The following is a 23,895-nucleotide window of genomic DNA, read 5'->3' as shown; positions in this document are numbered from 1 at the left end:
TGCTGGTTACGGAAAATTGGATTTTTGTTTTTTGTTTTTTGTTTTGTAAGTGGGGTGCACACATTGTTCTGACCTAGGCTTCCCCAACAGCACGAAGCCGTTGTCCTGATAAAACCCCTTTTATTTTGTTTAAAGTGAATTCCTCTCCAGCAAAGTCCCGGCAAACAGTCTTTCATGAGATTTCACAACTACAGGCCTTTATCAGGCTTGGAGAGTTGCCAGGCTGATATCTTCAAAACGCCACACTGTAGCATCAGTTACTTGGTAAGACATTAGGAATAGATCTTCACCCTAATGAATTGAACTAATTGTCTCCTGCAAACATCACTCCCCTTTCGCTCCTCTTTTATTCCCTATGGGAGGGGCCATTCACCGTCCACCTGAGCCTTTACTCCCGAATCGACCCTTGTTCCTTAGCTGTTCCTTTCTCCTGGCAGCTCTGCACATGCGCACATTGGGAACAGGCTCCAGCTGTTCTTCTGCCCCACTGAACTCTGATGGCAGCTGATAACTGTCGGACAGCCCTGGCCCCATCTCTGCCTCCGACGCAGAACCCTCATCAGAGCCTTCCCCAGACTCCAGGACTGGCCCATGTTCCTCCCCAACCTCTTCACTGTCTGAGTCTGCTGCCAGCTTTGCTGGCAGACCACAACACCCATTTTAAGGACCCCTTATATAAAATCTAATAATATGAATACAACACTATATAAAAAACATATATCACCCTAATTAAAAAGATGAAGAGGGAAGGAGCACAATTGGATTAGCAATAACACTTAGATTTATATACCGCTTTACGGTGCTTTACTCTCTAAGCGGTTCAGAGTCAGCACCTCTGCAACAATTTGGATCCTCATTTTAGCAACTTTGGAAGGATGGAAGGCTGAGTCAACCTTGAGCCGGTCAGAATAGAACTGCTGAACAGCTGGCAGTCCGGCAGTCAGCAGAATTAGCCTTCAATATTGCTCCTGTATGTATGGAACAACATGTCTCTTAAATGAAGTAATGCTCAGCCCAGGTGTCCTTGTGGACCCACAGCACCTGCTGGGGCAGCAGGTAGATGCTGTAGTTGGGAAAACCTTTGGCCAGGTTCAGCATTTCTGTCAGCTGTGTTCTGTCCTGCACTGGGCCTGCATAGAGTAAAGGACACCTTTGTCGTTTCTCAGTTAGCTGTGGGTAATTTTACATAGGGTTGTTCTTGAGGATGGTGTGGCACTGAAGACAGAAGCCTTGTGGCTGACTGGTATTTAACTACAGGAAGTCCTTGACTTACGACCTCAATTGAGCCCTCTCACTTAGGTTGCTAAGTGAGAAATCAGTTCAGCGAGTTTTGCCCTATTTTACGGCTTTCCTTACTGGCCGTTGGTTAAGGGAGTCGCTGGGGGTTGTTAAATCAGTAACAGGTTTTGTGAAGTGAATCCGGCCTTCCCCATGGACGGTGCTTGTCAGAGCGTCGCCAAAGCAGATCGTGTGAGCCCGGGGACCCAGCCAAGGTCATTAAATGCGAACCGGTTGTCCAACTTACGAATGCAAATCACGAGACCACGGGGATGTTGCAGCGGCCATAAGTGGGGGAAAACGTGAAAAAAGTGTCAGACATTTTTTTTCTCACCGGCATTGTAACTCCAAACCAGTGGTGGTATTCTACCGGTTCGGCCGAGCCGGTAGCGCTGATGAGCAGCGGAGACCGAACCGATTCCCTCTGACCCTCTGCTGTTGGGCCCACCCGCCTGTCTGGGCTCCCATACTAACCTGTATTCCCTGCTTTTGAAGTGCAGCTGCTTTGCGTGGCACCGCAGATTGCCGCACGGCAGCTGCTGGAGCAACTGAAAGAGAGTGCAGGATTGCAGGAGGGGAGTCAGAAAGCCTCTGTGCAAAGTGCGCATTTGGCGCGCTCTCATGCGCCAAATGTGTGCGTGCACACAAAAGTATGCCCACCAAGCCACAGCCACCGAACCGGTGGTAAACATTGTTGAAACGCACCACTGCTCCAAACGATCACTAAACCAGCTGTTGTACGTCGAGGGCAACCTAACAGGGCCTGTTTTAATCTCTTGACCTCTCCCTAGGAAAGCACTTTCTGAATTAACTACCTGCTTGAGAGAACGACTCTACCGATGGCAGCAGATTGAGAAGATTTGTGGCTTCCAAATAGCCTATAACTCAGGGCTGCCAAGCCTCACCTCCTCCCTCTACTCTGACCACAGTTGGGTGGTCATGCCGCGAGTGTCCATCCCACCCTACCCAATCGCGGGGGGAGTCGATGACCTCGATGAAGATACCCCTCCCATCGTTTCCCAGTTTCATGGTATGTGGTGTGGGATATCTCTGATGACCTTGGATGACGGGGAGACACACGTTATTGTGGCTCGCTAAATGTCTGTGGAGGTAGATTCTGACCAAGGCTTCCCGAGACGGTAATTAAGCACATGCTTAGTCCAAACAACTCTCTTTTTGTTTCAATGCTGGGAATTATGTTCATTCCCAGCCTATAATGAGTCCCAAACAGTCCCTTGAAATAAGCACCCACCTTTCTCTCCTTTGAATTGCTGCCAACAACTAAAGGGCCAAATGAATTTAAAAAATCCAACCGAAGTATAAGTCTACACAGAGGGTTTAATCCAAACAGAGCGAACGACTTTGCTTCCTGCAAAGGTTTCTCTACCTTTGCACTTCTTTTATACCTTATGGGTGGGGCAATCACCTCCAAGCCTTACTCCTGAGTTGCCCCTTTTGCCTCAGCTGCTCTTGCTCTCTAGCAGCTCTGCACACATGCGCACTGGGAACAGCCTCGCCTTGTTCCTCTGCCTCACTACTGCCAGACTCCGGAGGCTCCAGAGTCAGCACCCCACTCCCAGATGGTCCTGGTCCCATCCCTGCATTGGACATAGGACCCTCATCTGAGTCCTCCCCAGACTCCCAGACTGGTCCCTGTTCTTCCCCACTGTCCGATTCTGCTGATGTCTGCACAGCAGCTGCCGGCGAACCACAACAAGATTTTTAGTCATCCAGGTCATGGTTGTCCCAAAGGTGCTTTTTCAAGAGGCAACTTGTTTGTTCTTTGAAGACATTTCGTTTCTCATCCAAGAAGCTTCTTCAGCTCTGACTGGATGTTGTGGAATGGGAGGATTTATATTCCTTGCAGACAGCTGGTCATTTGCATTCTTTTTAGAGAGTCATTGAGGCCACTTGGGGTTTGTTTGTGTCCTCAGGGTCACCTGAGTAGTGCAAATGGGTGTGGACAAACCCCCAAGTGGCCTCAATGATTCTCTAAAACGGTGGCTAACCTTTTGGGGATCCTGTGCCAAAAATTGCATGCGCGCTCGCACATACCAGCACCCAGAAGGCAATGTGCACGGCCTCCTATGCATGCGCGCACCCCCCCACACACATACACCCTGCTCATGCACGTGCAATTCCCCCCACCCCCTTACCCGCACTGCACATGCATGCCTTTCCCAACTGAATTTTTGGCCCATTTGAGGCCTTTTTGGGCCTCCTAGAGGGCTCGAGGGAAGCCTCTGCAGCTTTGGAGACCGAAAAATGGGCCTGTTTTTCGGCCTCCAAAGGCTGCAGAGGCTTCCCTCGAGTGTCTGGGACGCCGAAAAAGGCCTCAAACTGGCTGAAAAAAATCAGCGTGCGCAGTGAGGTAAGTTTGCCTGGGGCTTGCGTACCCGCCCAAATGGCTCTGCGTGCCACCTGTCTGTGGCATGCGTGCCACAGGTTCGGCATCATGGATCTAAAAGAATACAAATGACCAGCCGTCTGCAAGGAATATAAAAGACGCAAATTGGACTTTCTGTTTTTCCTTTGAAGACTTTTCGCTTCTCTTCCAAGAAGCTTCTTCAGCTCTTACTGGATGGTGGGGAATGGAATGAGAAGCGAAACGCCTTCAGAGAAAAACCAGAAAGTCCAGTTGCCTCTTGGAAAACCACCTTTGGAACAACCATGACCTGGATGACTTGAGAATCTCCATAGACATATGGAAGTGCTGATGGAGGCTCTGCACTAGGTACTCATTTCTGCAGCACTGGAATAGGATTTGGCTCATTTTGCCTCTCAAAGAAATGTGGTTGCTGAGATGCAGAAGGTAGAATCAAGGCTGGAAGGGACCTTGGGAGTTTTCTGGTCCAACCCTTATAGTATCCCAGTTAAATGGTTATCCAGTCTAATTTGGAAAATGTCCAGTGGGGAAAGCTGTTCCTTTGATTAACTGCTCCCACTGTTAGGAAATTTCACCTAGGTTCTAGGTTGGATCTCTCTTCAATGATCTTCCACCCTTTCCTTCTTGTCCTGCCTTTAGGTGCTTTGGAAAATAGGCCATCTTTCTCTTCTCATCCCCTCAAATACTGGAAGACAGTTTTCATGTCCCCCTTAATCCTTCCCTTCGATAGGTTAGACCAGGGGTGTCAAACTCGATTTCATTGAGGGCCGCATCAGGATTGTATTTGACCTCGGAGGGCTGGGAATGGGCGGGACCATGATGTGTATGGCCAGGTGTGGGTGTGGCCATGGTGGGCGTGACATGGGACTCATGTCGGGGGTAACTGTGGTGGCCAAATGCTAATGCAGGACTTCCTTGAGACCCTCCCTCACTTCCTTCCTTCCTTCCTTCCTTCCTTCCTTCCTTCCTTCCTTCCTTCCTTCCTTCCTTCCTTCCTTCCTTCCTTCCTTCCTTCCTTCCTTCCTTCCTTCCTTCCTTCCTTCCTTCCTTCCTTCCTTCCTCCCGCCCGCCTGCCTTTTTCTTCTTTTTCCTTCCCTCTTCATTCTCCTTTCTTCTTCCTTCCCCTCTTTCCTTATTTTTCCTTCCTTGCTCTTGATGCAGCCCACAGGCCTTGAGTTTGACACCCCGATCTAATCGGTAAAACCCAGAATCAAAGATTTGATTTTTTTTTTCACCTCAAGCACAAAGTCCAGAAGTGGTTTCCAAGTAGAAATAAAAGTATTTTTTTTCTTTGATCAAAAGAGTCAGTTTGACCATCTCTGCTAACTCCATCCATTTTTTCAGCCACTTGTCCATTTGTGGGGATCGAGATGACCTACTATTTCTGTGTGTAGTCTAGCTACTCTCAACATATACATGCATACATACATACATATATACATATAAACATTAAAGTATACATACATACATACATACATACATACATACATACATACATACATACATACATACATTAAAGTATACATACATACATACATACATACATACATACATATATTTATAACATTAAAGTTCTATTTCTGTGTGTAGAGTAGTCTAGCTATTCTCAACACACACACACACACACACACACACATACACACACCATTAAAGTTCCATTTCCACCCCACCCCACACAAAGATTCACACCTCAATGCAGAAAATTCTTTTTCTCTTCTTCAATATTTTTATTTTTTTAAAATATTTACAGTAATTCCATCTTTCATTCATACAGGGTGTCGACTGGGTACATATGCCTTGTGCTAACAATTGTAATTAATATATTTTCTTAACAATATAATAGTAATTGTCAGGATTCCAGCAATTGCCCGAATTAAATCATGATTCTCGAGCCAAACTTCAAAAAACTTGAAAGGATTCATTAGAGGAGATATACTGGTATTGCCCTGTATGAAGCCAACTCTGGCACATGTAATTTACAGTCACCTATGACCCTGTTCCCTCCGCCCCCGTGTGACTCATAAATCAGATTCTGCAATTGAGCACGTTCACAGGCTGGGTGTCATCCTTCATGTTCTCCAATTAAATATATTTGTGGGCAAAAACTCTGGTATTTTAGTTACAGTCTTTTAAAGATAAAGAGTTGGAATGTAGTTTTGCTTTGAACTGTTCTTCCAGATTTCCTCCCCCCCACTCTTGTTTTTAATGGCCAACCACTAAAACAGGCATAGGAATGTTTTATGAGTTGACAGTAATCACATTTTCTTTATTAATCATTGTTTCTTATATCTATTATCTTTACAACTTTCTTGACTTATTTCTTTATATATTCATCTACTCAATTTTAGCTTGTTCTGTTTTCCAACCATTGATAAAATAAATCCAGAATAAATGTGGGATATTCTTAACGTAAACAGAAAACCCGAGACTTTTCCTGGGCTTTAATGGAAAGGGAACCGTGTTGGTTTCTGTTAAATGTTTGAGTCAGGTGGCCGCCTCTTACTAGGCGGTAACCAAAGCTACTGTGAAATGCCATCAAGCAGAGCTCAGTTTCACCCTTGCCTTGTCTGTCTCCTCGGCTGTCGTATTTTAAAGAAGAGCATTAGGAAGAAAAGAAAAAAACCAACATCCCGTTTTATAAAGAAAGGATTTTTCAGTGTTTTTGTGTCTTCATGGAGGTGGGGAAGCTGGACTTATGGGGGAAAAAAAAAGGAGTGGTGTGGTGGCCTAGAAGCAGAGCTCTCACCTCACAATCAGGAGGTTATGAGTTCAATGCTAGGTAGAGGCAGACAGTTCTCTGGGCACAATGAGAATATATCTGTTGAACAAAACTCCGCATTAGTGGCAGGAAGGGCATCCGGCCAGTAAACCCTCTGCTAGCTCCCTTCAGTTGCCCAGATTCCACCCCGCAAGGGATTATGGGGTCATTAAAAGAAGATTAGGAAGAAAAACAACAACACCCCGTTTTATAAAAAAAAGGATTGTCCAGGGGTTTTTTTCTGCCTTCGTGGAGCAGAGTAATGTTTTGGTGGGGATGCTGGACTGAGGAATGGGGCTTCTGAATCGGGTTTTTTTTTCTGTTGTTCTCAGGGTCTGCTGTGAAAACCAGCACCTTAGCACGGAGTAGCAGCATGTATCGCTCCAGGCGAAATGTGGTGCCGTCATCGCCTCAGTTGCAACACACAGCGCAAACGCCCAACGCTGCGCACACGCAGGCAACTTTGCCCTCTGCAGACCCCGACCTCCTTTCCGTGTCCAGTTGCCCTGCTGCTTATCGTACCGAAGAAGAGGAGGAAGCGATTTACTTCACCGCTGACAAGCAATGGTACGAATCTGGGCACATTCCTGGACAGACCATGAGGGAGGATGAATTATGGGCATTCTCCACTTTGAACATTAGCACCAAAAAGAAATTAGATAGACAGACATACAGATACACACACACACACACATACACACATGTATGCATGCATGCATGTATGTATGTATGTATGTATGGGCCATATCAAAGTGCAGAGTTCCAGACATAAATTATTACTAAAATCTGATAAAATGCAATTTAAAATGAAACTGGAATAAAATATGATTTAAAATGAAACTGGAATAAAATACAGTTTAAAATGAAATTGGAATAAAATACAATAATTTAATATGAAGAAAAATAAAATATAATAAAATTATATTTTGGTGTCACCCTACAAGCTACGCCAATCAGTCCCACATATGCCAATCTCAACCGAACCATTTTGCTTGAGTACTGTGCTGTGTTAAATGTTATTCTCTATCTGTCTGTCTGTCCGTCTGTCCATCCATCCATCCATCCATCCATCCATCCATCCATTTATCTAAGAACTGAAAGACTGTGACCAGCAGAGAAATTGGGGTCACCTTAGGTCAGGGGTCTCCAAAAACAGCTGCTTTAAGACTTGTGGACTTCAACTCCCAGAATTCCTCAGGTCTTAAAGTTGCCACGTTTGGAGACTCCTCCCTTAGATTAGGAAGGGAGGTTGTTTTGATATTATTACGGTCTATCTTCAGTCTATGAGTGGTAAAAACTTAAAAGTTCAAGTCCTAACCTAAGAACTGTTTTAAGGCAGCGTCTGAGTAAATAGGCAGTTCTGAGTAAGGTGGGTTTTTTTTTTTTTTTTGGAAGTCAGAATATTCAGGTCTAATATGTTCAAAATTTCCATGTATCTAGGCAGCCCTTAGGTAGTGCTTCAATAGTATAGTGTATCCTATTATTATTGGTTTTATCTATCTATCTATCTATCTATCTATCTATCTATCTATCTATCTATCTATCTATCTATCTATCTATCTATCCATCCATCCATCCATCCTCCCTCTCATCTATCTATCTATCTATCTATCATCTACCTATCTACCTATTTATTTATTTGCTGCCTATCTCATTTTGAAGAGACTCTCAGTAGAGTTAGAGTCCCCTTGAGTTAATGTGGGCACATCCATGAAACTTTCTTGGAATAATAGAGAAATAACTCATTATTGCCTTCTTTGGAAGTTTTTTTTTTTTTTTAATTTTTCCTAGTCTGGTTCCTGGGATTCCAACATAGGCTTCCATTCAGATACTAATCTGCTTAGCTTTCTAGGTTAGACATGACTGATTAACACTGCCACCTAGCGGAGCCTTCGAAATATAGCTCTAATTATTTATAGGGCTTTTCATATCAAACCAAGGATTACTGACCACAAATAGCCGGACTTTTAGCAATAGCAATAACACTTAGACTTATATACCGCTTTATAGTGCTCTACAGCCCTCTCTAAGCAGTTTATAGAGTCAGCATAAGGCCCCCGACAATTCAGGTCCTCATCTACCCCACCTTGGAAGGATGGAAGGCTGAGTCAACCTTGAGCCTGGTGAGATTCGATCTGCCAAATTGCACACAGACGGCAGTCAGCAGAAGTAGCTTGCAGTATAGCACTCTAACCACTGCACCCCTGAGGCTCTCTTTTAGAGATATGCTTGCTGGTTTCTCTACCACATATCACAAAAGAATTGCCATGTTTAGGCTGTTGCGATGGAAGTGAAACCGTCACTGGCTGTGAAACAAATGCAATGGAGCTTCTGCATAATTCAAGACTTTTGAGTTTCCCTCTTAATATTTTCAGTAGGCAAAAGTTGACCTCCCATATCGTTAGAAATACCACTGCTATTAATTGAATGCTCTCAGCTGGGGCAGCTGGGGCTGATGGATTTTGCTGAAATCTGCCACTCCTCCGCATGTTACCTTCCCTCTGGTTGGAAGCCTTAAAACAAGATACAGCAAAGGGATGGAAGATTTTTGCACATATTATTTCCTTCCATAATGAGCATAATCTATGCTTTTAAATTATACACATTTTATATGACATTTATGAGTCGGTTGCAAAGTGTACAAAAGGACAGCATTCTGTAAGTTGATATGTTTGGGGTTGCAAACTTGACTACAACTGTCAACAGATTTTTTTTTCAGACTTCTTTACACAGAAATTGGTATAATTTTGGAGCTTTGTGAATATAGTTTTGGAGTAGTGTTGGATTAGAGAAACAGTTCTTATTTCTAAACATTTATTCTTAATTAACAGGATTACATAAATGTGTGTGTGTAGATAGGTAGATAGAAATGTGTGATAGATAGATAGATAGATAGATAGATAGATAGATAGACAGACACACACACACACACACACACACACACTGATTAGCATTGAATCAAATTATTTATTATTCACAACTGAGGTGCAATTCCTGTATAACATTTAACTTAATTAAACATTGCAGACATGAATACTTGTTCTTTTGTGATATACGCAGGTATCTTCGGAAGCCAAATAATAGAAGCATTACTTCTTATGTAAACCAGAAGACATAATTATATCTCAATTTAAGGATGCTTGCTAAGAAAGATGAGCACGAAGGAAACATACGAAGATAGCAAGTGGGAGGGGAGGGATTTTTATTTCATTTCATTTCATTTTGCTTTGTCTTTTGCTGCAAATACATTAGAATATCCCAAAGATGCTTTTCAAAAGGCAACTGGACATTCTTGTATTTCCTCCCCCTCCCCTCTTGAAAACGTTTCGCTTCTCATCCAAGAAATTCTGAAGAAACTTCTTGGATGAGGAGCGAAACATTTTCAAGGAGAAAAAACAAAACAAAAGTCCATTTGCCTTTTGAAAAGCACTTTTGGGACAACCATGGCCTGGATGATTGAGAATATCCATGTACATTAGAATTACTAATTATTTACTCTTCAATTCTGTGGAGCCTTGACAGATACAGATAGTCTTTGACTTACGACCAAAATTAAACCCAACATTTATGTTGCTAAGTAAATTTTGTTGTTAAGTGAATTTTGCTCCATTCTACGACTTTGTTATAGTTTTTAAGTGAACCACTGCCGTTGTTAAGTTAGTAACATGGTTGTTAAGTAAATCTGGCTTCCCCATTGACTTTGGTTGTCAGAAGGTTACATGACTCTGAGACACTAGGCCCTCATAAATATGAGTCAGTTACCAAGTGCATTGATCACGTGACCATGGGGTTGCTGCAATGGTCATAAGTGTGAAAAACTGTCATTGTATTTTTGAACAGTCACTGTTGTAAGTCAAGGACTGCCTTTTTACTGGGTTTCCCCGAAAATAAAACCCTGTCTTGTATGTTTTTTTGCCATCAAAAAAGGCACCAGGTCTTATTTTCGGGGTAGGTCATCCACTGACTAACCTCATTTGCGGCGGCGGCCCCAGCCTCCTTTTCACTGTGTGAAGCCTTTAGGAACTTCTTCTTCTGCAGCCGGCAAGGCTTTCCTGAAGGCCTCTGCAGCCAGTAACAGAGCTCTGGATTGATCCGGAGCTTTGTAATCAGCTACAGAGGCCTTCAGGAATGCCTTGCCAGCTGCAGAAGAAATGGGTGTCGGGGTGTGCGAGGCCTGGCTACAACTGTCCAAAGGTAAGTAGTAGGGCAGCTCCACCCTAGCTTAATTTTTACCCGTCCACTCTGGAGTGGGCGGGATCTTAATTAGGGCTTATTTTAGGAGTAGGGCTTATATTGGGTGCACATGTAAAAAATCAAGCTAGGACTTACTTTCAGGGTAAGTCATTTTCGGGGAAACGGTATAAACCTTATTATGTTCCCCATCGAATGGTCTTGAGTGCCTACTGTACAGATTAACTTGATCCCTTGATCTCCTCTGCGTTGCAGGGAAGTTCAGGATACCGTTTCCGAGAGCGACTCCTTCAACTCTTCCGTTGGAAGGAAGCAGTCTCCCCCTTCAAGCCTTGAAATATATCAACCCCTCTCCCCTCAAAAGACATCCCAGGAGGATGTGTCCTTAGAACAATCCTCCACCGGAGACTCTTCCTCCCTCACCGCCGATATCTCCCGGGGTTCCCCGGACTGTGCGGGACTGACAGAAACGAAGAGTATGATCTTCAGTCCCGCCAGCAAAGTGTACAACGGCATCCTGGAGAAGTCCTGCAGCATGAACCAGCTTTCCAGCAGCGGCGTTCCTGTCCCCAAGCCTCGGCACACCTCATGTTCCTCCACCAGCAGCGAAAGCCGAGCCCGGCACGAACCTTCTCCCGTCTCCCGGATCAGTAGCATTTCACAAGACCTTTGTCATAACGGAGAGCGAAACAAAAAACCATCCAAAATCAAGAGCCTTTTCAAGAAGAAATCCAAGTAAGGCTGCTCGGAGGACACACACACACACACACACACAACCTTTCAACCACATGGCATTCTTTGACTTGGCGGTCATTATTATTGTTATTATTTAAATTAAGTATGTAGTTGTCAGACTTTTCTAGGCCACAGCGAGAAAATCTCTCTTCTTTAGGTCAAACTCTCTTTTCTGTTTTAAAGTCCACTTGCATCAGCTGTCAATGAGAAATTTTTTCCAATTTCAAGACAGTTTACTACGGTCATTTGTCTATTTATTTCTGCTTTTTTTTTTTTTTAGTTTATATATAAAATGTTTTTTAAAATTAAAAAAAAAAATCAGCAACACTTTAACACAAGCTTTAAATGGACTTGTAAGCCTACATGGGCTTGCCATTTTTCTTCTTCTTGTTTACCTGAGCATCTTCTTAATCTTTCCATAGAAGCTATGGTATTGTGTACTGGACATAACATAACTTTTTGAATGAAGTACAACTACTTAAATTGCACTACTGTTCTCCTGACTGGAAAGTATCTTTGCAAGTGAAACAGCTTTAAACTTGTAAAAATAAAGGAAGAGATTGGGTTGGTTCACTGTTGGGTTTTTTTGTTGTTGTTGTTTAGGTTTGTTTCCACATAGAAGCTAACATTTCTAACCGTTTAACTTCTGGGACTGGAACCTCATTTTAAATGCATTTATTAACCTAATGGATTGGGTCCTGTTGTAAAAAGATCGTGCTAATCCAGAGCCTATGATTTTATGGCCTTGCACAGGCTGCCTGGGTAGAAATATGTGTCAAGAGGAGGGGCTTCTGATTTCATACCCAAGCGGGAAAATGTCGGTCCTTTTAACCATGATGGGCTTTCTGAGGTATTCACAAACATAAACCTGGGTTAGGAAGAAATGTGGGCACTTGTTTACAAACTTTGACAGTGAAAGAACGACTGATTTGTGAATATTTGTACTGTGGCAAAGATAATAAATTGAAAAATCCTATTGTGCAATGACTTGTTCGGTTCATAGACATTCCCTTTTCCAAGTTAAACGTTGTGGGTTTTTGTTGTTGTATGTAATGGTACATACAGTATATTACCGGTACTTGCTGTGTATTCTCTTTATTCTACTTTTCTTTTTGGGAATATTCAGATTTTATGTTATTTTTTTAACAGCAGAAATGATGCAGAATGCTGTAGCAATTCCAAGAGAAGAGAGCCCGGTGTTCCTAAGCATTATTAATCAGAAGTATTATGTTGTAAATAATCCCAAACATGTTCTGCCGATAGCATGTAAAATCAGGAGTGTCTGACTGGCTGCTTGAAGACTTGTGGACTTCAACTCCCAAGAATTCCCCAGTCAAGTCTTCAAATTACCAAGGTTGGATACCCATGATTTATATCCGTGATGGCGGATAGCTGGCACACAGTGTCATTTGTGCGGGCATGTGAGCCCCAGCCAAACTTACCTGCACTGCGCATGCGCACCTCCCAGCTGATTTTCAGCCTGTTTGAGGCCTTTTTTTCACCCTCCCGGGGGCTCAAGGGAAGCCTCTGCAGCCTTTGGAGGCCGAAAAACAGGCCATCCGGAAATACTGGAAGTGCGGAAACCGGAAGTGCCAAAACGGGCCCGTTTTTTGGCCTCCAAAAGCTGCAGAGAAGCCCTCGAGCCCCCAGGAGGATGAAAAATGCTTCAAATGGGCATGCGCAGTGCAGGTAAAGGGGGGTTTTTGCGCATGCATGCGCAGGGCGGTGGGGTGCATTGCATTGTAGGTGCTGGCACATGCGCTTTCGGCACACCACAACAAAAAGGTTCGCCATCACTGATTTGTATGCTGTGTGAATTGTAGTTTCACTGCTACATAGCGTTGGGCCACTTTTGCGGGGTTAGGAACACAACTGCCAGTGTGCCAATTGCGATAGGCCATCAGGAGAAAAGAAAAAGGGGGAAAAGTGACATCAGTAGAAGGAATAGGGCCAAAAACACGAACCAAGTGATGGCTAACCTTTTCTACGTAGTGTGCCAAAAGGGCGCGCGCATGAGTGCTTGCGCCTGCACCCAGGATGCAATGTGTGCACAACTCCCCCCTGCGCATGCGCCCGTGACTCCACCACCTACACATGCGCGCACAACCCCCCCTGCACACCGCATGCCTCTGTGCATGTGCGCATCTCCCACACACGCGTCTCCCCTCGCACATGCGTGGCAGATACCCGACAATCAGCTGGCTGGCGGGGGAGCCACACGCATGCGCAGTGGGGTTCTTCCAGGCAACCTCTTGCATGCTGGCAGAAGTGGCTCTGTGTGCCACTCTAGGTTCGCCATCACGGCTCTAACCCCTTTCCCTTTTTAAAGATTTGAAGGATACAAAATAAGAGTAACGGGCTTCCAGAAGGCAAAGTTATCCAAAGGTTTCTCTACTTCCTTAAATACAGGTCATCCGGGACTTACAATAATTGGTTTAGCGACCATTCAAAGTTAGAATGTCACTGAAAAAGTGACTTATGGCTGTTCTGCACACTTACGACCATCACAGCATCCCCACCATTGTGTGTGCAGAATTTGGGCACTCAGCAATAAGCCTGTATTCAGGTTTTTTTTTTTGGGGGGTGTGTGCATCATCCTGGGGTCACGTGGTCGCCATTCTGTGAGTTGAAGTCCAAAAGTCTTTTTTAAAAACAATGCCAAATTTGGAGACTCCCTGCTTTAAGGAGTTAACCTGTTAGGTTCATGGATTGCAGCTGAGTGGAACACCTGACAGTAATTAAAAGACTGGCCCAGAGATGCTGGTTTGGTGCTTCATGAATCATTGTTTTGCTTACCTATGGCCACGTTAGCCCTTCTTCGAGGGTAGAAAGGTGGTTTAGCGATACGAAATATAAATAAATAAATATTGGGTCACAGTTTAAGCCCAAGCAGGTGTTTGTTTATTCAACAAAAAAGAAAAAAAGAAAAGGTTGTGAAACTTCTCCAGAATTTCAGGTAAGTGAATATATTGCAAAATTGCTTCCTGGTTAACAAAACCGTGATTTGGAAGAAATGTTGGCTTGTTGAGAGAGGCCTTAGTGCCAAGACTTACATTGGCTGGTTTGATAACTAGGATTCAAATGTTTCCTGGGTGGTGGAAATGGGACTCTCATAGCACCCATTCTGACCAACAAATATTACTAAAAAGCAGGAAATTTTGTGAGCTGTATCTTACCTCATCAGATAGTGGAGTAAATATCGGCATATATATTATATAAATTATATATAAATTGTAAATACCAGTTTGCAAGATACAAATTGGCATGGAGGAAGGGCAAAAGAAATTGGCTGTATAAGCTAGATGTGAGACAGAGTGAAAGTGCCTTATCAGTTTGTATATATATATATGTAATATTAATTATATTTATTGAGACCTAAGATTAGCTGAAACCTTTTGATGTTTGTTAATACATTTTTTTATTTACTTACATCCCGCCTTTATTATTTTTACGAATAACTTGAGCTGGTGAACGTATGCAATATAGTTTCTTCCTCCTATTTTCCCCACAACCACCATCCTGTGAGGTGGGTTGGGCTGAGATAACGGTGCTGTCGTACCAAAACAGTTGTAAATAGTCCTCATTTAGTGACCGCCATTGGAACAGGCAACTCAAAGCATTAGCAAAGTGAATCACAACTGTGAGAGTCATTTTTCTTCAGCTTTCCTTTGCTTGATAGTCTTACAAACGTGACAATTGGTTGTGCACTTATTTTTTTTCATCCCTGTCAATCGTCGCTAAAGAAGGCAGTCAATGAACAAGGACGTTCTGTAATTTGAGGCCTTATGTGGACGAGACTCAAGCCTCTCACTTAACAGAAATTTTGGGCTCAGGTGTCCTCGTAAGTCGAGGACTTCCTGTACTTTGTCCTTGAGTGAGTAACAATGTCAAAATTGTGCCTGTTTAATTATTTTGAATATAGAATCCGAAGGGGAGAATATATCTGCTGGAAAAAACCCTCCATATTGGCAACAGGAAGGGCATCCGGCCAGTAAACACTCCACTCCATTCAGTTGCCCCAACTCCACCCCGCAAGGGATTTGGGAGTCATTAAAAGAGGATGATGATAGAATCCGAAGGGGCATTGCTGGCAGATGATGGCATATATCTAATTTAAGGAAGACTGTACAGAATATATATTTGTTTTGTGGATGTATGTGTTGGGGGCTGTGATGGTCCTGTTGGTATATTTGTGAGGGAAAAGTGCCACCCCTGTGTTTGTGCAAAGTGTTTTTTTTCCTCTATTAGCATTGTTGTCTTGTGTTTGCTTTCGAGAATCTGCTTTTGGTAGGACGATTATCTGTGCGACCACAACCGAGCCCAACGTTTCCGCCGCTAAACAAAACATTTGAATTTTACCTCACTCTACAACCGTTGAATTTTACCTCACTCTACGACCTTTCTTGCCACCATTGTTAAGGGAATCACTGCAGTTGTTGAGCTTGTAACACGGTGACTAAGTGAATCCGGCTTCCCCATGGACTCTGCTTGTCAGAAGGCTGCAAAAGAGAATGATGTGACCCCGGGAACACTGCAACCGTCATAAATACGAGTCAGTTGCCAAACCTCTGAATTTTGATCGCCTGACCACGGGGATCCTGCACTGGTCCTGTGTGTGAAAAACAATTAGAAGTCCCTTTTTTCAATGCCGTTGTAACTTTGAACGTTCACTAAATGAACCATTGTAAGTCGAGGACTACCCATATACAGCTATGGGCCCACCACCCATTTCCTCAGGAAGCGCCGTACCGTGGGCTGTATGTATGATGGATTTGAGTGGTTTAAGCTGTTTTTAGGTGTCTCGCTTAATGGAAAATTTTACCCTCGATTGTGGTCGTAACTTTGAGGATCTCTTTTTAGCCGGCTGATGGCCGAGCTCTTTGGAAGATTGATCAAGACGTTGAAGATTGCCTTGTTCCAAGTCATTGTGATAAGGCAGGTCCTATCCATGTTTGAGGAGTTGCAAATGTTTAAAATGTCAGATCAGGATTTCCTTGTTGTGTTCCCCAGTTGTTTCATCTTTGTTACCTTACATTTGCGCAGATCACTGTGATACAGATGGAAACGGATGACGTGACAATTACGTGTGCATGTGTGCAAGCAAAAGAAACTGTAGTTGGATGTGTCTTCTCCCAGTGAAGAACGGCAGTGGTGGGATTCAAAAATTTTTTTTACTACTGGTTCTTGTGGGTATGGCTTGGTGAGCATGGCAGGGGAAGGATATACTGCAAAATCCCCATTCCCTCCCCACCCCACTAACCTGCTTTCCAGCTCCGTTCTCCTGTGCAGGGCAACCAAAGAAGATCCAGCCGATCAGCTGGAACTTGGGAGGCAGAGAATAGATGGGGGTGGGGCCAGTCAGAGGTGGTATTTGCCAATTCTCCGAACTACTCAAACTTTCCGCTTCTGGTTCTCCAGAACTGGTCAGAACCGGCTGAATACCCACCTCTGGTAGAGGGGCATTAAAAGGTAAACTAAAAGACCTAGAAGGCCACATTTGTCCAGTAGATTTTTCCCTCCTGTCTCCTCAGTCAATACATTCTTACTCTTACTCAGTTCTTACTCTAACTTACTTACCTGGTATCCTCTAGAGCAGGGGTGTCAAACTCAATTTCATTGAGGGCCACATCAGGGTTGTGTTTGACCTCATGGGGGAGCTGTGTGTGTTGTGTGTGGCTGATGGGCATGGCTGATGGGCGTGGCTGATGGGCGTGACATGGGATTCGTATCAGGGGCACCTGTAGTGGCCACATGTTAATGCAGGACTTCCCTGAGACCATTCTCATTATAATCTTCCTTCCTTCCTTCCTTCTCTTCTTTCTCCTTCCTTCCTGCCTTCTTTCTTTCCTTTTTTTCTTTTCTTCCACTCTTCATTCTCCTTTCTTCTTCCTTCTTTCCTTCCTTTTTTTCTTTTCTTTCACTCTTCATTCTCCTTTCTTCTTCCTTCTTTCCTTCCTTTTCTTCTTTTCTTTCACTCTTCATTCTCCTTTCTTCTTCCTTCTTTCCTTCCTTTTTTTCTTTTCTTTCACTCTTCATTCTCCTTTCTTCTTCCTTCTTTCCTTCCTTTTCTTCTTTTCTTCCACTCTTCATTCTCCTTTCTTCTTCCTTCTTCCTTTTCTTCTTTTCTTTCACTCTTCATTCTCCTTTCTTTTTCCTTCCCCTCTTTCCTTATTTATCCTTACTTGCTCTCTTCCCATCTTTCCTTCTTTTTCTTTGTCTTTCCTTTTTCCCTTTCTCCTTTCCTGTCCCTTCATGCAGGCTCAAATGCAAAAGGGGAAACATTTCTCCTTTTGTTTTTAGTTTGTTTTGATAGGCCTCGTGCTGCATCCGGGGACACACACCCCGGGCCCCGTTTTTGGCCTGGACGGCCTCCTGCAGCCCTCTGCCAGCGAAAACGGAGCCAGCTCTAGCTCTGTTTTCACCAGCAGAGGCGCTGCGGGCTGATCCTTTGCTGTTTCCAGGCCGGCCCCGTGGATCAGATCTAAACACCCTGTGGGCCGAATCCAGCCCCCTGGCCTTGAGTTGGACACCCCTGCTCTAGACGGATTGGGACAATTCACCACAGCCAACTTGCCTTTGGAACAACTTGCCACGGGTCAATTCAACAGTTTAATTTATTTAACATAACTAAAAAAATAATAATAATTTAATTTTGTCATTCTCATTTCATCTTGTCCCTCCTTTTGCATCCTTCGCTTAATGACTCTGTTCTACCGTTTCTTCGAAACTAGCATAACTCTTGTTCTGTGGCGAGTTGTCCCCCAGTGAGTTGGCCAGGGGGAATTGTCCTGTGGTGAGTTGGGTGCAGCGAGGGCAGGGCAGGGTGGATGTGCGGGGGATGCACGCGCAGGCATTTTGGGGGCTTGCGTGTGCACACTTTAGGCACTCGGTGCTGAAAAGTTTAGCCATCACTGCCCTAGACCCTCCTGAATTCTCCCAACACTGGAAGTTTTTAAGAAGCAATTGGACAACCCATTTGTCTAAAATGGTAGAGAGATTCCTGCTTGAGCAGGGGTTGGACTAGAAGACCTACGAGGTCCCTTCCAATTCTGTTATTTTAGTCTAGTCTAATCCATTCCATTCCATTCGTCTTATTTCCTATTCCATTCCTATTCCTATTCTATTCATTCTATTCTATTCTATTCTATTCTATTCTTCCATTCCATTCCATTCCATTCCATTCTATCTTAAACCTATTCCATTCCTCTTCCTCTTCCATTCTTCGCTTATTCCTCTTCCTATTCTTCTATTCTCTTATTCCTATTCCAATTCCTATTCTTGTTCTCTTCTGTTCTGTTTTGTTCATTCTATTTCTTATTCCTATTCCTATTCTTCTATTCTATTCTATTCTTTATTCTATTCTATTCTTTCTATTCTATTCATTCTTTCATTCTTCATTCCATTCCATTCCATTCCATTCATTCATTTTCCTATTCCATTCTATTCTATTCATCTTATTCTTTTCATTCCATTCCTTTTCCTATTTTCCTATTCATTCTATTTCTTATTCTATTCCTATTCTATTCTATTCTATTCTATTCTATTCTATTCTATTCCATTCCATTCCACATTCATTAATCTTATTCCCATTCCATTCCTATTCCATTCCATTCCATTCCTATTCCATTCCATACCATTCTATTAATCTTATTCCTATTCCATTCCATTCTATTCCTATATCCTATTCCTATTCTTCTCATTCCTATTCCATTCCATTCTGTTTCCATTCCTATATCTTTCTCCTTTCCATTCCTATCATCCTTTCCTATTCCTATATTCCTATTCCTATTCCTATTCTATTCTATTCCTCTATTCTATTCTATTCTATTCTATTCCATCTATTCCATTCTATTCTATCTCCATTCCATTCCTATTCTATTCATTCCATTCTATTCCATTCCATTCCATTCCATTCCATTCCATTCCATTCCATCTTTTCCTATTTCCTTTCTATCAGTATTCTATTCCATTCCATTCATCTCTTCATTCCTATTCCTATTCCTATTCCATTCCATTCTATTCTTTCTATTCCATTCCTATTCCATATTCCATTCATTCCATTCTTTATTCCATCCCATTCTATTCCATTCCTATCCCATTCCATTCTATTCGTCTTATTCCTATTCTATTCTATTCTATTCTATTCTATTCTATTCTATTCTATTCTATTCTATTCCATTCCTATTCTATTCTATTCTATTCTATTCTATTCTATTCTATTCTATTCCATTCCATTCCATTCCATTCCATTCCATTCATCTTATTCCTATACCTATTCCGTTCCATTCCATTCTGTTCGTCTTATTCCTATTCCATTCCTATTCCTATTCCATTCCATTCCATTCCTATTTCTATTCCATTCCTATTCCATTCTATTCCATTCCATTCCATTCTTTACCATTCTATTAATCTTATTCCTATTCCATTCCATTCCATTCCATTCCTGTTCCATTCTATTCTATTCCATTCCATTCCCATTCTTTACTATTCTATTAATCTATTCTATTCCATTCCATTCTGTTTATTCCATTCTATTCTATTCGTCTATTTCTCTTCCATTCCCCCACGAGCTGTTCAGAGCATCCAGTAGTGGGGAGGTGCTTCAGTCTCTGCATGTCTAGGCTGTGCTTAATTTGTGGAACGCTCCTCCTCCTCCACGGGACTCCTCCCCAGCGTTCCCCAGTTTTGGCTCAGCCTTGTTGTGGATAGGCAGTGCTTTTTGTTCTTCCTTGGCCAAAACAGGAGTATTACTCAGCAGGTTTGGATATAGTCCAGTTCGTTTTTTTCAGGCTTTTAGCCTCCAAATCACTTTATGATCTCCCGACGTTAGCTCTCTCCATCTGGTCGTCGGAGATCATTTACATTTTCGGGCAGCGCTGTTTCACGCCCAAAGCGGCGGGTGGCTTCGGCATTGCTCCGACCCCCCCATCTGCTTGTTCTACCCCCTGCCATTATGATTCTGCATTGCCTTTCTCTATATTGGCAATAGCGGCACAGGCGTTTTCGCTCTCATCCGAGTCGTATCATTTGAGTTTTCCCCTCAGAACGCCGTCTTGGTGTGGAAAGCAGTAAGAATTCTTTCCACCCCTTCCCCCGCCATTCCTTTTAGCCACAAGGAGAAGCCGTCAGAGGCATTTCCCCATGCGGCAGGAGTTTGTTGCTGGGAAGCGTGCGCACACCACAAATAACGGCCATTGTTTTTGCCTTTACTTTAAAAAAAAAAATGCCCATGTCCGCCTGTGCAAGGAAGCTATTGAAGGCCTCTCTTTATTATCTTGGCCTTTCAGGCATTCTTAATTTGGCTGTTTGGATATTCACTCTATCAAGCTGTTTCTCTCTTAATTTATATATATATATATATTTGTATCTGTATCTATATCTATATCTATAGGGGTGACTTTCATTCACTCTAATAATAATAATAATAATAATAATAATAATAATAATAATAATAATAATAATAATAATAATAATAATAATAATTTAGTATTAATATCTTAATAAGGAAAGATATTATTACTGTGATACAACTCATATTATATATACATATATCTTAATTGGAAAAAAACAAAACAAAACAAGGGGATAAGATATTATCCGGGCAACCGGTCCCTTCTTGGATCAGGCCCCTGGGCGTGCCAATCGCCTCAACAGTATCGCTTTGAATAATGAGCATATTGCATCTCTTTCAATTCAAAATGGCAGGCGATAGTAGCTCAACCCTCAACATCAAGGGTCAAAGCTAAATCTCAGCACAAATCCAAGCAGACAAAAGGTCATTCTAAAGCTTCAGAAAAGGATGCCAACAGGCGCCATAAAGCATTAGAAAAGCAAATAGATAGGTGTGCAAAGGAGGCATACAGGGCCTCACAGGACCTTCTGCCCCCCAGTCCAGTACCGTCTACCTCTTCCCATCCTCCTCCTCCCCTAGATCTCTCCCTCTCATCCAGACACAGCTTGGTTTCCCAGAGTCAACAGGCCCAGTTACCTGGAACACAGACCACATGAAGGGCTCCTGAAGCTACATTCACTCCGACGGCTGCCGGTCTTCGACAGGACGACATTCTTCCAGAGGAAGTTCCAGAGAGAATGAAGGCGTGGATGGAGCTGGCAATCCGCCAGGGAATTGCAGCAGGTCTTCAACACGCAGTTCTGACCAGGGAACACCCGGTAACCACTGACTATGATTCTCAATCTCTAAGGTCGTTGACCAGATCGGAGCAACACTATACCCAGGTACAGTTTCAGGGGGACATGCCCCTCCAGGGGCCGCAGGAGGAGGAGGAGGCAGAAGAAGTAGATCACATTGATCAAATGGAACAGATTGGGTCAGGATCAATACATGACAGTGACCCGGCCCTGTCAGAAGCAGACCCCCTAGAAAGTGGGATGTCTGAGGATGAGGGCCTTATTCCTGATCAACTGGTATTTTCAGGCTTATTCCGCCCACAACTATTCAGATCACTTTTGTTTAAGGCAAAAAACATTGCACGCCTGAACAAGTTGGCCCCTTCTACCACTCCAACTCCTTCAGAAGTGGGACCAGAAGATCTAATTTTCAACCAACCGGTAGTCGAGGCAGATGTGATTCCAGTTTCTCACATGTTTTCAGACCTGGTACAGAAACAGTGGGCGTCTGCAGCGGTGTACCCTGCCCCCACGGGATATGACAGGAAATATTTTAATTTGGCCCCCGATTTCTAAAAATTGTTGAATATTCCCGAGGTAGACGAACCTATAGTGGGATTAGCGTCCTCGTCCTCCATTCCCAGTGAAGCGCTGGAGGCATTAAAGCCAGAGGAAAAATGGGCTGAGCTTGCCCTACGCAGGGCCCATCAGTCTGATGTGTGGGCCATCAGAGCGGCCACAGCCGCTTCCTTCTTCACCCATGCTTCTCTCAGGTGGCTCCATCTCTTACAGGAGCATGTCCCTAATTCCAACATTAGAGCGCACCAAGATATTGCAAAACTTATAGCAGCCGCTGAATTCTCAGCTGACGCAACTTATCATGCGGTCAAGTTTTCAGCCAGGGCCATTACCTCACATGTCACAGCGTGACGCTAACTATGGTTTAAAAATTGGCAAGCGGACATTAAGCACAAATGCAAGCTGGCTTCATCTCCTATTGTGGGAGACAGACTCTTTGGCCCTGCCCTCGACCCGCTGCTAATCAAAACCCGAAACAAAAAGAAAATTCTACCTTCCCTTTTTCGGAAATCAGATTCTAGAAACCCTCAGTCCTTTCGGAGCGGATCCTTTCTGCCCTTTTATCAGGGATTCTTCTCACCCAGATACCAGAGACCCCATCTTTCAGACCAGGGCAGCAGCCAGAGAGGTCCGACTTCGGGGATAGGAACAGAAGAGGTGGCCAATCCAAGAGATCCTTTCGAGGAGCAGGAAATAGGTCTTTCCGGTGGACCCAACTCCCATTGGCGGACGCCTTAAATTATTCGCGGACCAATGGGACTCCTCAACGTCTGATTCCTGGGTCAGAGACACGATCAGATTTGGTCTTGCGCTGGAGTTTCAATCCACTCCCCCAGACTTTTTTCATGTCATGCCCTGTTTCCAGAGATCCGGTTAAATGTAATCTTATGGAAACAGCTATTCATCTACTGGCCTACAAGCCATCCAACCAGTAGCTACCAATCAACAAGGGCGAGGTTTCTATTCACATCTTTTTGTTGTTCCCAAAAGTTTGGGGGGTTGGAGAGCAATATTGGATCTGAAACGTCTCAACCGTTTCTTAGTATATCGCAAGTTTAAAATGCACACCCTGCAATCTATCTTACTTTGCTTCGGAAAGGGTGACGTCCTTACGTCCATAGATCTGACGGAGGCGTACCTACATATTGCTATTCGGCCTTCCCACTATAAATTTTTGAGATTCTGTTATAATAACCACCATTTCGAATATGTGGCCCTTCCTTTCGGACTAGCTTCTGCCCCCAGGACCTTCACGAAGGTTCTTGCAGCGCTAGTTGCTCATCTACTGATCATCAAGCAGTCAGAGATACTCAGAACACATTACAATCCCTACAACAACACGGGTTCTTAATAAATTGGAAAAAGAGTCATTTAACACCATCGACTCGGTTAACCCATCCTGGGGCAGTCATAGATACGGTGGGAGGCAAAGTTTACCAGTCACCAGATAGACTAAATAGCATTCAGCAATTAGTTAAGGAGATCAGGGGTCTTAAGAGGGTGACCCTAGCGGAACTATCAAAATTGTTAGGCAAGATGATCTCATGTATATCTATCATCCCTTGGGCCTAGTTCCACACTAGATCCCTCCAGTGGTTCCTGCTCCCGTACCAGTGCTCAGGCCGAAGCAACTCCAAATACAAGGTCAAAGTACCATCAAGGTCCTCATATCTCTCCTCTGGTGGACCAGACCAGTCATCAAAAGAGGCTGTCTCTTCAAAGAGCCACATAGACTTACCATCACCACCGATGCCAGCCTGTTTGGATGGGGAGCGCACATTCAATCGCTCACAACCCAAGGCCACTGGTCCACCATAGAACAGTCGTGCAGCATAAACTG

General features: G+C 43.6%; 1 protein-coding gene across 3 annotated transcripts in view; it reads left to right on the top strand.

The window, feature by feature from the left end:
* STIM2 (stromal interaction molecule 2) overlaps positions 1 to 12,332 on the top strand; it is a 94,038-nt gene extending 81,706 nt beyond the window's left edge. For all 3 annotated transcript variants that reach the window (XM_026687712.2, XM_087963505.1, XM_087963506.1), the window contains 3 exons: positions 2,070 to 2,308; positions 6,755 to 6,989; positions 10,869 to 12,332. In XM_026687712.2, the coding sequence (XP_026543497.1) occupies positions 2,070 to 2,308; positions 6,755 to 6,989; positions 10,869 to 11,352 (958 nt within the window). In that variant the 3' untranslated portion in view covers positions 11,353 to 12,332. The remainder of the gene's footprint in view (positions 1 to 2,069; positions 2,309 to 6,754; positions 6,990 to 10,868) is intronic.
* Positions 12,333 to 23,895: the final 11,563 nt, after the last annotated feature.

Source organism: Notechis scutatus, chromosome 4 (assembly GCF_049901735.1).
Source record: "Notechis scutatus isolate UNSWTSFEM ecotype Mainland chromosome 4, rNotScu1.2, whole genome shotgun sequence".
Taxonomy (NCBI): Eukaryota; Metazoa; Chordata; class Lepidosauria; order Squamata; family Elapidae; genus Notechis; species Notechis scutatus.
Note: the sequence above shows the minus strand (reverse complement) of the source record. Positions and strands in the feature narration are given on the sequence as shown.